The sequence below is a fragment of the Podarcis gaigeae genome (genome assembly GCF_964106915.1).
Source record: "Podarcis gaigeae genome assembly, chromosome: 7".
Lineage (NCBI taxonomy): Eukaryota > Metazoa > Chordata > Lepidosauria > Squamata > Lacertidae > Podarcis > Podarcis gaigeae.
In genome coordinates this window covers 6,347,224-6,361,657 of record NC_139683.1, presented here as the reverse complement: position 1 = coordinate 6,361,657, position 14,434 = coordinate 6,347,224, and the positions used below count along the sequence as shown (strand labels likewise).

At 42.9% G+C, this 14,434-nt stretch overlaps 1 protein-coding gene across 4 annotated transcripts in view; it reads right to left on the bottom strand.

The window, feature by feature from the left end:
- SLC45A4 (solute carrier family 45 member 4) overlaps positions 1–14,434 on the bottom strand; it is a 90,306-nt gene that overhangs the window by 26,203 nt on the left and 49,669 nt on the right. For all 4 annotated transcript variants that reach the window (XM_083749139.1, XM_083749141.1, XM_083749138.1 and 1 more), the window contains one exon: positions 12,032–12,697. In XM_083749139.1, the coding sequence (XP_083605265.1) occupies positions 12,032–12,272 (241 nt within the window). In that variant the 5' untranslated portion in view covers positions 12,273–12,697. The remainder of the gene's footprint in view (positions 1–12,031; positions 12,698–14,434) is intronic.

Here is a 14,434-nt window from a genome sequence, read left to right as displayed (position 1 = left end):
TCACTTCTCACAGGGAGGGGACTGCCAGAAGGCCTGCAGTGCTGGACCTCGGTGTCCAGGCTGAACAATGGGGTTGGAGATGCTCCTTCAGGTATACTGGGCCGAGGCCTTTTAGGGCTTTAAAGGTCAGCACCAACACTTTGCAGGGTCTCAAGGGACATGGGCTACTTGCCCTATATTCCCACTGTCCCTGTGCGAGCACGTACAAGAGGAACGAACTCTGCACATGCTCAATTCCACAGGCACACAAACTGACACGATGCTCACGAGCAGAGGGGGCGGAAAGGTGGTTTGGCTCCTGTCCACCGAGATCCTAATCAAAGGAAGAGATCTCCTTATCGTCCGACTGCGCCCTCTTCTCGTGGAAAGCTGCTCAGCTCTGGCAAGGGGAGTGTTTCAATTGCACAGGTTAATTGCAGAGTTGGCTCAGGGCGTATCTTTTATATCTGGAGGGTGACCCAGCAACGGGAACACACCCTGCGTGACCATTCGGGCGAATGACTACTGCTCCGAACAGGCTTGGCAGTGGAAACTGCCACCTGCTGTTCACTTGGGTTTGCTCGATGATGCAACGGGTGTGAGATTTCTGTCTTTTCAGGTTTCATATCGGCTACATGGAAACAAGGACACCTCCTTATATGCCAGGTGCCTTAGAGACTGCCAACGCTGGCCATTTTTTATCTAGTTATCAAGGTTGTGTCCACAGAAGCGGTTTTTTGGGGAGCAGTTTTCGGGAAGGAATGAAGTCTGTGCACCCACTTCCTGAGTTACTCACACACAAAACTGTGCCATTACAGAAGCATAAGCGGTACCTCTAGAATGAGATCCGCCCACCTTTTACTTTTCAGGAGATTGCGGAGAAGCAGCTGAAGTGTAGATGGGGCTCCAATTTTGGAACCACAGGAGGACAGAAACCAAACTCTCCCGGTTTTGAAATTCTAACAATACAAGCCATGTCCAGAACACAGCTTGTATTGAGTTTGGTGTCCAGCAGTCAACGTCCCCTCAAGCAGCCCTACTGATTTTGAAGTGCAAGGTTGAAGATCAGAAGCAGGGAGTGGCTCTCTATTGTCAAGAAAAGAATTAAAGGCCTCATTTTTAATGCACTGCTTCCCGTTAGTGTGCATGGGGAGAGTAGTTTTTATTTAAAAAGTATCTCCCAGGAGGCAGAAAAAACTAAGGTCCTATCTACACCATGCATTTAAAAGTCCTGGGAGCTACAGTTCATCCCTCACAGAACTACAATTCTCAGCAGCACAGTTCCATGATTCTCTGGAAGAAACCCTGTGCCGTTGTTTATCAACAGCACATATTCAGAGTAAGTTGCGATTCCTGCATTGCCTTTCCAACTCTACACATCTATGATTCTGTCAATGAAGGAACAATTGAAATATTTTACTGGACAAACAAAAAAAGAGAGAGCTTTAAGTCTTTGGTGCAGGGAGATCTAAGACCAAAACAATGTGCTTTTAAAAGCAGGAAACAAGTATTTCTGCAGAACACAAAGAGGACGCTGCCTGCTTTTTGGCATTCCCCAAACATTTTATTTGGACGAAGCTGTTCCGCGAGATCAGAGCAAGCATGAAACGTCCTCCCTTTGAAGTAAATGGCCTTGAATAAATTGAAGTGAGGCTCCTAGTACTGAAGCACCACTGGTTTGCAAGTAATTTATGTACTTGAGCAAGTAGCATCCCTCCTTGGTTAAGCTGTTTTGCCTTTGACCAGATCAAATGCTCGCAGAATTACTGATGCAATAGAACCAAGAGGAGTCTGACGAGGGAGCAATTGGGCCCTATTGAAAGGGGTCAACAGGCTAGTGGAGGTAATAGAGAGCCCTCTTTCCTGCTGCCAATTATCCCATCTGCTCATTCTTCACTGAATCCTACCGTCACTGCGTTCCCTGCCATCCTTCTGTGCTACACTGAGCGAGAGAGCTAAGTTACTGCTATGCTGCTGTATTCATCAAAGGTTGTCACGTTTTATTCGCTGTGCAACAAAAAACCGCCGGGGCAGAACGTACATGGCAAAAAGGCAGCAGAGGAGCAGGGCATGCATGTCACCAGCAACACTGCCCAAGAGCGGAATCCAACAGCCGCTTTTCTTTTAAAAAGCAAGTTCCCAGGGCTTGTGATTTGCTGGGGGGAAAAGAAGAATTTGGGTGGCAGCCAGTGAAATGAAACCGAGGAGGCATCTGCACCGGGTGTTCAACTCACTTTGTGGCTTGTAGGTGCACAACAGACCACAAGCGACAGCTCAGTCAATGGAGCATGAGATTCTTAATCTCAGGGTCGTGGGTCTGAGTCCCATGCGGAGCAGAAGATTCTTGCATTGCAGAGGGTTGGAGATGGCCTTTGGGGTCCCTTCCAATTCTATGATTCTTTGACAGAAAAGAAGTATAAATCTGCTTTTAAAAAAAGAAGGAAGGAAGGAAGGAAGGAAGGAAGGAAGGAAGGAAGGAAGGAAGGAAGGAAGGAAGGAAACCCTGTTTCATTTCAGAGAGGTTCGCCGCAGTACTGCTTTTTGAGTCCACGGAATCTGAATTTTGTTGCATGCGAATTACAATCGTAAGAACCTGGTTGCTGTGATCAGGCCAGAGGCCAAACTTAGCTAGCACTCCGTTCTCACAAGTGGCCAACCAGATGTTCACGTGAAGGCCACAAGCAGAGCAATGAGCGCAACGGCCCCCTCTCCTATCTCTGCGATTCCCAACCGCTGGCCTTGCGATAAGCTCATCTCAATTCACTAAAAAACAAAAAGGCTGTGCATTTGAAAGCAGAGACGGATCTGGGCGAGAAAATGTTGGAGGGGATGCCGGCAGGTGTGTGTCAAAGCCCCAACTCCTCCTTTTCCATCTCCAATGCTGATTCCTTGAGACTCTTCATGAACCTCACATATTATAACTTCAAATTTTCATCTATTATCAATCCAATCTTACATTTTACCATGTTGCTAGAACCCCTTCATTTCATTTCAATGTCATCAACATTCAGAAATTTTACAATGTTTCTGTAAATAAATTTTAATCAAGGATAAACTAGTAGGATATGAATTTGCTGAACCAATTTTTAAAAGGGATACAAAAAAGGGAGGCGTGAGGAGGTCAGGAAAATAAGTTAATCAAAGATGAGAAATTAAAAAAGAGGGATTTTTGTTTTTTTGTGCTTTTTTTTCCTTTTTATGTTAAATGTTTGTATTTTTGGTATTTTGTAACTTTGTATTTTTGTGTTTTTGTATTTTTCTGAATTTCTTTACTGTTAAAACTTAATAAAATATTATTAAAAAAAAAAGAGAGAGAGAGACTCTTCATGAACACCTGTAAATTGCCCCCTTCCCCAGCGTGCATGTTCACACTTAGAAATTTGCTGACTTTGCAACGGACTGCTGTCAAGTCAGCTGGAGTGACAGGTACAAGAGGCAGCTAAGAACCACCAGCACCCCACGCACAGAAGGAAATACAGTGGGTACAGTTGGGCCTGCCCCGAAAAAGGATCAAGCCTTTCCCAAATGGTCAGCAAGGTGCTTGGAAGATCACACGGACCTTCCCAAATACTCCATGAGAGATGCCAGCCTGCAAGAGCTCGGGTTTTTCCGCTGCGCTATAATCTTCCTCTCCCCCTCTCTGGAGGGCTGTAATTAAAACGTACAGGCTGCACATGAGGCCCCCACTTACGTGCCACATGCGTTATGTAAGCCTGCAGTGCTCTCGCTGAAAGATTAGACATCAGTTCTAATGACATGTGTCGCCCACAGACATGCAGCAGCCCAGTTTACCCAAAGCTCAATAGAGCTTTTTTGCAATTCCAAGGATATTGACCAATTTAGGAACAAGTTCCCATAAGGGTAATGCACACAGTACAGTTTGATGGGGAAGCTTTAGGGGCAAACCTGGCTATATGTATTTAAAACGGATTATTTTCTGGATGCTCTTATAAACATGGGACCTCACAGCGTCACTATCAGGGTTAAAATCCCTGGTCTGCTACCAGGAGGACAGTAATATTGATCTGTCTTGACAAAACCTTAGTTGTCTCTCTAAAATGAGAATTACCTGTATCAATTTCAAAGTTGGGGGGACGGACATTGATTATACAAGATATGGGCAATGATCTCATTATCCCTGGGACGGAATGCCAGGAAATGCTGTGGGCTGAGAAGGAGGGACTCAATGAATAAGTTGTCCAAAAGAATTGGCAGAGGTTAATGAAAATGGTTTCCAAACTGATCCAAGAAGCAGTGTGTGGTTTATTGGCAGAGGAAAGAGAAATTAAAAATTTTTTGGGAAACAGTGGGGGCAGCACAACAAAACTGATGACATCAGACAGAGAAACGACGTCCTTTGTAAACATGTGGTTAGATAGCACTTTGCTAGAATCAATGAAAAAAGCAGCTGGATGCTATAGAGTGCCATGAAACAATGAATAACAGAGAGAGAGAGAGAGCACAGTAGTGTGAACTGCTGCAATTTTCTGGAAAAGCAGGAATACTATTTTATGTCACGTGTTCTACAACCATTTGCATTTGTTCCAAATTAAAGAGTTCTAACGTATTTGCTGTTGCAGAAGAGAAACAGAGAAATTGAAATCAGTATTAAGAAGTGTTGGGGTGCAATTTATGCTGCTCCAAAAATGCATCAAGATGAAAGCCATGAAAGTGTCACCCCCACAAATAAAAAACCAGTCTGGATCCCTAATTTTTGGAGATGTGGGAATGGGAAAACACAAAAGCAGAAAAGTGTGCATTGATGGGAACACAGGGAGTTGTCTTAGACCACATTAGGCTGCTGACCCACATAGCCCAGTGACTGACAGTGGCTCTCCAGAATTTCAGGAAGGGGAGATGCCAGGGGTGTGTAAACTAGGTACTCTATTTTTTTTAATGAAATATTTATTAAAGTTTTACATAGAGTACATAGGTACTCTACAGGCCCAGCATGTTTTGGGCAATGTGATGCTATTAGCAGCACCCATTTTTCATATTAGAAAGACTTATATTAGAAAGCTCACTTCGATATACTTGTTGCAGGAAGGACTGGATCCTGCTCCCTTCTCTTCTCATTAAACACGGCTCTTTTCTGCAAGTTCACATGCTCTGTGCTAAAATCTCTCTCCCCCCCCCTTCCCACCTCCCAAACCTTTTGGGTCCCAAGTTCATCAACGTTCTGCCTGGGAAGGTCTTTGTTTGCAATTCAAATATTATTTTGCTTTGCTATGGGGTTTTATTTCTATATGACGTACAGTGGTACCTGGGGTTACAGACGCTTCAGGTTATAGACTCCGCTAACCCAGAAATAGTACCTCGGGTTACAAACTTTGCTTCAGGATGAGAACAGAAATCGTGCTCCAGTGGCACGGCAGCAGCGGGAGGCCCCATTAGCTAAAGTGGTGCTTCAGGTTAAGAGCAGTTTCAGCTTAAGAACGGACCTCCAGAACAAATTAAGTACTTAACCCAAGGTACCACTGTAGTGTGGGGGTTTCAAATAGGCCTGATGGAACCCTGGGTTTTTTAAGCAGCTTATTGGGAGTTGAGCACCTTGAGATGATCGGTATCGGGAGAACAGCTTTGTCTGAATCTGAGGCTCCCCACAGGATGAAGAGAATTTAGATGCGTCACATCAAGAACAAAAATGAGCCAATGGGGAGGCATGATGGCCTGGCCAGCACCTTCCATGAGGAATGTGCCCCAGAATGCTTTGCCATATGCCAGTGGCTTGCGGTAGTTGTGTGAGGAGTTTCTCTCCATAGATGAGTCAGTTTGGGGTGGGTGTTGCATTATACACCAAAACAGCAAAAGGGAAGCTTTAAGTTTCCTGCAGACTATGCAAAGGAAACCACTGAGTCGCCGTATTTACCAACCCATTACAAAACAAAACGCAATCTTTGTTATCCTTTCAAAAAGGCCTATGATTACCTAACCAACAATGGTGATGAATGCACAGCAACTAACCCCCCCCCCCGGGTGTTTGCAACCCACAGTTGGGGTATTCGGAGGTGGTTTTACTGCACTCCAAACACACACACAAAAAGAACCACTCGCCCCAATTCTTTTGTCGTCAAAAGGGAACGCAGTTGCTGATTCATATGTTCCAAGCATTCCAATAGATCCATCAATCCCTTTAGCCCCACCGTTCATTGAAAACCTGGAACTGGGAGGGTGTTCTGAAATAATTGCCTACTAAGCTTCATTAAAAATAAAAGTGTTTGCCACTTCCGAGGCATGTGGCCTTTATTGAAGCTTGTGTTTCCTGTAGCTGTGAGTGAGATACACAAATCCTATTTAGTGCAAAACTATGGGGGCTTCATTCTGTGTGGGGTTGGCTATTTAGACAATCAGCTCTGGGAAGCCTCTATATAGTACGCCGGTTGATGACTGAAGCTCATTCATGAATGGAGGACCATAAGTGCTTAGGGTATTAAAAGGCCCATTGTGCTTGCAGCACTTAATAAAGTTAATTCAGCTGTGCCAGTTGAATGAAGTGATAAAATTAATACTGCTGCGTTAGTCTACTGGCTGCTCCTTCTACAACCCCCCTGCAAGCATATTTTAGAAACGGATTTTTATTTGGAGTGGGGAGGGGCACAGGGACACAGCGGGAGGTTTTACTCCCCCATGCCAGGAAGTCAAACCTGGTGATTCCAAACTGGCTGAAATTTGAGAATCCTGCCAAAACACAGAAGGATACTGTAAGAGTTTTTGACACAAGGTGGCTCAGATACACAGCGATGGGATATAAAAGAAAGCCTCTCTCCCAGCCCATCAAGGGTTGTTATAAAACTATTTGCTTCTTCCAACATCAAGAAGATTAAGCAGGGGTGTTGTTTCCCTTTACCTGCATTTTTACCTGAAAGCCACAGAATCCCAAATGGGAATGATCCTTCTCAACATGCTTAATTTGAAGTTGGCAAGACAAAAGGGAAGAAATCAGGTTTACAACAGAGCCGCAGTTTCAAGTCATCCTCTAATATCTGAGGATTTCAAGTGGAGGATTCTTGAGACAGCTTAATCCCCTGACAATGCAGAAATCTAGTTTGAAGCCACATCAACCTCTCATTTTTTGGTAAGGCACAGAGCAGGTATGTCTTGATTTCTCTTTGCTAAAGAACTCGTTCGCCTTTAGCAGCCAGCTTTCCAAACTGGGAAACAGAACAAAACCTGCAACCGACTTAAATCATCACAAACCACCTGCAGCCAAGATAGTTTGCATCATTTCAAAGCCCGAGAGAGAGAACCACCAAGCAAGAGGGACGTTCGTGTTTGGCAGAGAGCAAACTTAATTTCACACCGAAAGGTAGAAAATAAGCTTAGATTTAGCTAGTTCTTGAAGACCCAAAGGAGGCCAGGAACAAGAACTGGACTCTTGTACATTTTACAGACTTACTTTTTTGACCTTGCAAAGAAGAAAAGAAAAAAAAGAAGGCTAATAACTCACAAAATGATTAACTCTAAATAGCATGCAAGAAAGCTAGACTTCAATGGGGAAAGGGAGCTGGGTTACTCTGCCCTGTGCATGGTCGATCACAACATCCTCACTCAACCACAGGAGAGGCACCCGCTGTGTACTCCCCCCAAACTCCTTCTCAGACTGCAGCCAGACGTGGAAAGAGCTGTTGCTTCTCCCAGAAATTATCTGCACCTCCTTGGGATGCCCACCTTTAATGCCAGAGAACCGATGCCTCCCAACGTACTATATTCACTAATCGACTCCTGTTCATCCCCCCTCCTTCTTAAGTTGCTAGCCTGGGGTTGGGGGTGGGGTTAGAACAACAGAAAAGCAAGTCATGAAAGAGAAACCTGCCTGATGAAATAGGGCTTACTTTCCCCTTGTTGCTATGCCACTAAGGCCCCGGATATGGTTACATGCTCCCAGCTACCAATCTGGAGAATGCACTGTTCGAAGGGTAACGCAGTTTAGAACAAGAACACATGCAAATGAATGGCCACAATGGGGGGGTTTGTTTGAGGAGACCTATCTAGCGGAGGTCAAAGGTTCTCTTCCATGCAACTGGTACCAGGGTTACTGCAAGTCAATTTCGAAAGTCACAAAAAAAGAAAAAAACCCACCACCAGCACTGCGGAGGCATTTTGCAATGGAATGTCAGTGGAAGTGCCCTCGTTTAAGTCTTCAGAAATTGCACATATAAATGTCGGCAGCACTCTACTTAATATGCAGTTATGTAAATGAGGGACTGCTGAAACCACCTTGCCAACACACCTCAAAGCGATGAGGGCACGAGTCCAGGTTTCAATGTTGAAAACAAGGCATAGTATGAGTTTCTAGACACAAGCACATGAATGAGGTCGCTCCCCCTAAATCTCCATAGCTTGGTCCTTTTTTTAGAGGACAGCCTGGAGGCAGATCACTGGCTGTAGAGAGCATCACCGCTGAGGTCACAGAGAGGAAGGCAATACTGTGAACCACTTATCATCTCTTCTAATATCTACATTTTATCCCATCCTTTTCCGAAGGTGATGGCAGGACTAAACGGTAATCAGGCATTTAATATGGAACTGTTTAAAAATATCAGAACCTATTATGGCACGAATCCTGTATATCTTAAGAGTTCCTTTGCCTATAAAAAAACTCCTCTGCTGTCCTGGACTGGCTGGGTGCAGAGGAATGCGGGGAGGAGTTGGCTGGGAAATTCCCAAGGGAAGAAGGCTCAAAGTCCGGGAAGTGGGGGTGTTTGAAGCTGAAGAGGTAACAGGGCTTAGTGAGTGAGAGGAGTCTACGGCAGAGAGATGCCCAGAATCAGTGGCAGAAGCTGAAGCAGGCCAAGGGGCAAGGATAAGTGCAGCTGGTGAAGAAGCCCCCTTCTGCTTCTCCCCCTCCTGCGGCGACAAGCTCTCTTCCTCCCTGAAGAACCAGGAGAGATCTGAAGAGGGTGCAGTCTAAGATTGCTTCGGGTGCACCGCTTAACACTGCACCCTCCTTGAGTGTTTTTGCCTGTCTAGACTGTGTCCCTGACCTCCAACAAGGCTTTGTGCTTGCCTGGATAGAGAACAGAGAGGGATGCATAGAAACTAACCTACAATTCAAAAGGTTAAAATGATCCGATGTTACTCCACCCACTTTTCTCAGTCCCCGCCCAAAAGGGTGGGTGGCAGCTCACCTTGGCCTCTCCCTAGGAGGCACACCTGCCCCACACAATTCTCAAGGGGCAGTTTTAAGTTGCCAATGCCAGAACACTGGCACACCCTTGGGTGAGTGTAAACGCCTGCCCTGCGTCCAAACTGAGCCATCCAACCCACAGGTCTTTGGACAAGTTACGGCCAGATTAAGCTCACCGGGGTCAAAGAGAGATGTTAAAGATTTCCGAGAAGAGTTATGGCACAAACACCTTTCCAGGCCATATTTCGCAAGCTAAGCTCCTTATTTGTAGGCAACATTTTGCAAACAAATCTCTGCCTACTACTGTACGCCTCCATAATTTTTTTTTTATGGCTTTAAATTATGCAGCAAAAGCCGCTGAACGTTCACTCATTGTGGATAATCTGTCTGAGAGATCTGCAGTTAATTGGGAGACATGTCTTGCATCTTAAGATAAAGTCTTCAACACTACGGAGAGCTGCCCGTCACTCACTTCCAACTTAGATCAATCCCTTTTGATAATCACTATCCTGTATGCTATGTATGTCACACTCTAAGGTTAACATTACAAATGCTCTGTGTAGACATCCTTGAGTCAATGTAAATAAGTTAATTTGTTCAGATTTCCCACCCTATCCTGAGGGTTCAAAACTAAATTGGTGCTTCTAAGCAACATCGTGTGAGGTAGTGTTAGGTAGGAAATGTGGCTTGGCCACACAGCAACTTGGCCCCTCGTCTTCTGCATATGTTAATGAGACATGATCTACTGTTCTACCTGCGCTTCTTAAAAAAAAGGCGAGGACTTAGATTAGGCTTTGGAACATCTAAACTGAAATCTAATTCTAAGCATTACTGTACTCCTGTTGCACAAACAACAGCTTCAAACCATCAAAACTTCAGGAGACATTGGTATATGTATTATTCGCTGAGTAATGTGAACTTCAAGAGCTGAGACAACTTTGAAAGAAGATGGACTTTGGTACTGGAAGACCAACATTATTGCGACTTTAAAAGTGTGGTGAGTCAGTTGACGTTTCAAGGATAGCTGAAATAGTTGGCTTTTGAACAGGGATTTGCAATGACCTGGGGGGAACCTCAGAAAAAGGAGAACGGCTCAATAGTGCGCTACAGGTAAGGCCTAGAATCACAAAAGGCCAGGCATGAGTACAAAAACATGTGTCCAGTAGTGTCCTTAGGGTGCGGTGAATGGGGGTGATCGCCCCAGTCCTCAAACCTAGGGAGGCCCTGCACAGGTTAACACAAAGCACTGTGTCACCCAAGGTGAATGTTACTGCCTTGGCGCTTTGCTTCCCTCTCCTTTAGCTAAAGAAGCTGTTCTGCTGCTGCTAACATGGCAGTAGCCCTAACACTCACTTCCCCTCTTACTCTTAGGAAGGTGGGGATCCTTCTCCGAGAGAGGCATTCTCGGTGTAGCCCAGACCAGCGCTTGTGTCACCACCAGTTCAAAGTTGCTTTCAACATCACTTTCTCATAAATGAATGCTGGGCTTTCCTTTGAAGCCTGGAACAAACTAGCCTACCCATAAATACAGCAGAGAGCTAAATCCTTTAGGATTGCCAAATGCACACCTCGGGAGGCAATAATGGGATTATTGGAAAGTGGGAGGGGGGGTAATTTAGTGGAGTGCAACATGTAGTAGTATCTATTGCCAGGTAGTTGGATGTGCTGCTGGTGATATCGGCCTTGACCAGAAGCCAGGGTGGATATAAATAAATGATTTTTGTAAAAAAAAATATCAATCAAAAAATTGTAAAATTTAAATCGGATTTCTTGATTTAAATTGGATTTTTAAAATACAATGCTTTTGGAGGAAAAAAATCTTTCTAAAGATGGTTTTCTATTTAAGTTACATTATAGTCCAAAGGCTATTCATCAGGAAATAAGGATTTGTTTTAAGTTTTTCATCTGTGCTAAAACTCAGTCTAAGCTTTTTTAAAAGAAGAAATGTTTAACCACATCCGTTAACAAACATGGATGCATATACTATAATGTTATTGTTTTAGTTTAATAACAATTTTAACAATTTATTTATTAAGGAAATGATTATTTTTCTCCTTCTAATAAAGTACAGCAGAAAAGTTGTCCAAATATAAACAGTTAACTTATTAAACCTCACAATAAATTCATAATTATCTATGTATTTCTATTATTGTTATTATTATTGTTGTTGTTGTTATTATGAGTCTTTCTGTGAAAAAATGATTTAAATCAAGTTTTACTTACTAGTGAATTAAATCGTGATTCAAATCGATTTAACTTAAATCAAATCCACCCTGGCAGAAGCTAAAAGTTTTGCAAGTCCTCTAAGGATGAAAGTAGAAAAGGGAAAGGGGAAGGCACAGAAGGCAGAAAAATTAAGGTAACTCTTAGGAAACACAAACACACCAATAATGGGATCAGTTAATTTCTTCATATGATACCTACAAACCTGCCTGATTCAGTGAAAGTTACAGTTCCTTCTAACTCCCAACCCCCCCATACCAGCCTTGTAGGCTTTAGATATTCCTTCCTGAACTATGGTTTTGTTGAATGATACTTTTGACTTGAAACCGATCCATAAACCACTGTAACATGGCGATTGGCTGGCACACAGGGAGGCAAACTGGGTTTGGTGGCTGGATGATGGGGTTACTTCTCCCATCAGCGTGGCACCTCCCTTGGAGCCAAGACACTGGTATGGAAAGTAACTGCATGATCCATTCAACCCGCATGGCTCCCGGTTACACTGATGTGGATTGATGGTTCCAACACAGGAGTGGGTTACTGAGAACCAGCGGCTTGTATGCCGTGGTCTCTGCATGCCTCTTGAAGAGGTGGGTACAGCAAAATCAGATAACACCTCCAGAGGGCCAACTTGTTCTGCTGTTTCATGGATAACAGAGGATGCAAGATGGCGACTGTTCATGGTTATGCAATTCCACTTACCAATTTGTAACAATACTGGCGTCACCAAAGCTGTCTCCATGGCGTAACAGAATTCTCTGCCAAACATCACGGCCCCGTGCATCACCCAGAGGCGCACAGGTATCCGGTCTATGGATCCTTCGCTTATGGTCTCTTCCTTACTCTCATTCTCGTTTTCCGGTTTCTGAAGCTGAACCACGGGTAGCTCTTGAACTTGCATAGATTCCGAGTCAGCATTCTGGGGAGCCATTTTCATTACCATAAAAAATATATAATATATATATATATATTTATATATTTATTTATTCTACCTATATAAATAACACTATCATCTCTAACGATAAGTTACGGTGTCTTCTCTTTCTGATGGCGTCGCGTTCCTCGCGCAAGCAATATTTGTAATTCCCCTCGTTACGAACAGGTTCCGTCATCAATTTCGTGTGTAGGCGTTGAAACATTCAGAGGAACAAAAAGCTATATTTGGTAGGAAATTCAACATATGGCTTGCTGGGCTTGCGTTTTGCTTACTGTGAACTAGAGTTAAAAATCCATAATTGCCATTCAGTTAATACCAGTTTCATAATTATTATTGAAGAGGTGCTGAAGTTGTTTTGCTTGCTACACAAAGGTGGAAAGGTGACACAAACAGCTGCTCCACTGGTAATCCCCATCGAGTGGCTGATTAATCTGCAAAGAAGGACAAAAGGCAAGTCACCAGGGTGGATAAATATCAATGATTTCTATTTTTTTTTTTAAATGGATTTTTAAAATTTAAATTGGATTGTTAAAATAAAATTCTTTTGGAGGAAAAATCTTTCTATAGATAGTTTTCTATTTAAGTTACACTATAGTCCAAAGGCGATTCATCAGGAAATATGGATTTGTTTTAAGCTTTTCATGTGTGCTAAAACTCAGTCTGTTTCTTATTAAAAAATGTGCTTAACCGCATCAGTTAAGAAACATGGATACGTATGCTGTAATGTTATTGTTTTAGTTAAATAAAATTGTTTTAATTGTTATTACGGAAATGATTTTTTCTCTCCTTCCAATAAAGTACAGCAGAAAAGTTTTCCAAATATAAACAGCTAACTCATCAAACCTCACAATAATTTCATAATTATCTGTCTATTTATTTCTCATAGTACAACCAAATCAATAATTTTTGATATAACTGTAAAAGCTACTCTGAAAATTTATTATTCCAAAAATGAAACCTTCACCTGGCTGTAAATATTAAGATTATACCAGCAAGAATGAGTCTTTCTGTTAAAAAAGTGATTTAAATCAAGTCTTTCTGACTAGTGATTTAAATTGATTTGATTTAAATCAAATCCACCCTGCAAGTCACAGACCATCAGGGCACCTTGAGACGAGCTACATCTCATCTCCCTATTCAAATCAAGGCCTCTTCCACCACACTTATGGACATGTCCCCAAATTATGCTCTCACTGTGAACACATAGCTCCATGGAATCTATGGCTCCATGTTAAGTGACTTTCGTTATATTATTTAGTACATTTATATTTTCTTCAGTCAATGAATTTAAGGACCCAGACCTACTAAGCTTCAGCAAGGTGGGTCCAACAGATGTCCTCAACTTTGTCAAGCAGCTTGAGGCAACTGAAAGGGCTGTGGCTGTTCAATTCTCCTGATCAGGCTGTACCCAATTACAGTTCAAAAAAGTTTCTGTAACTGAGAACAAGTACTCAAATATGCTTATTTCCCCCACCCTCTCGACCCATCTTCCCTTTGTGTCATTTTTTAAAGGCTAAGCCTGAGGGCAGAGACAGCCTTTTTAACAAAAGCAATTTAAAAAAGCAATTTGTAAGTTGATATGTGGGAATAAACAACCATCAAACATAACACTTGCTAGTTCTGGTAAGAGTCACAGTTGCACTGGTTGTTAATTATATATCAGTATCGTTGAGCAGATTTCTAGGATGTACTACTGCAAGTAGAATACACCGGGGTTGTCCAGAAAGGGTAGGTTTGAGAGCTCAAATCTAGCTGTTCAGTTAACTATATGATTTACTTAAAAAGCAAATGATAGCTTTCAGTGACTAAAGCGTACAGCCCTAATTTAGGACGTCAACACTGTTTACAGTGAGCTACTGCCAATCTGAGTTATTTAATGATTCTCTACTCTGTCCAATTTGCATCTAATTCTGCACAGATTATTATGCACCAATATACATGCATCAAAGAAAGCACTGTGGACTGCAAGAAGGTGAAATGATAATAACATTCCCATGTTTCAGTCCCCCCCCCCCCACCGCCACCATTTTCTGGAAATTCAATGCTGGGACTGTTATCTCCATCCATTATCAGTGGATCACAAATGACAACAATGTTTATCTTTCTAGGTCAGAAAGATGCACAAACATGCAAGTTCAGGCCTATAATCTCCAGAGCGATAATTTCAA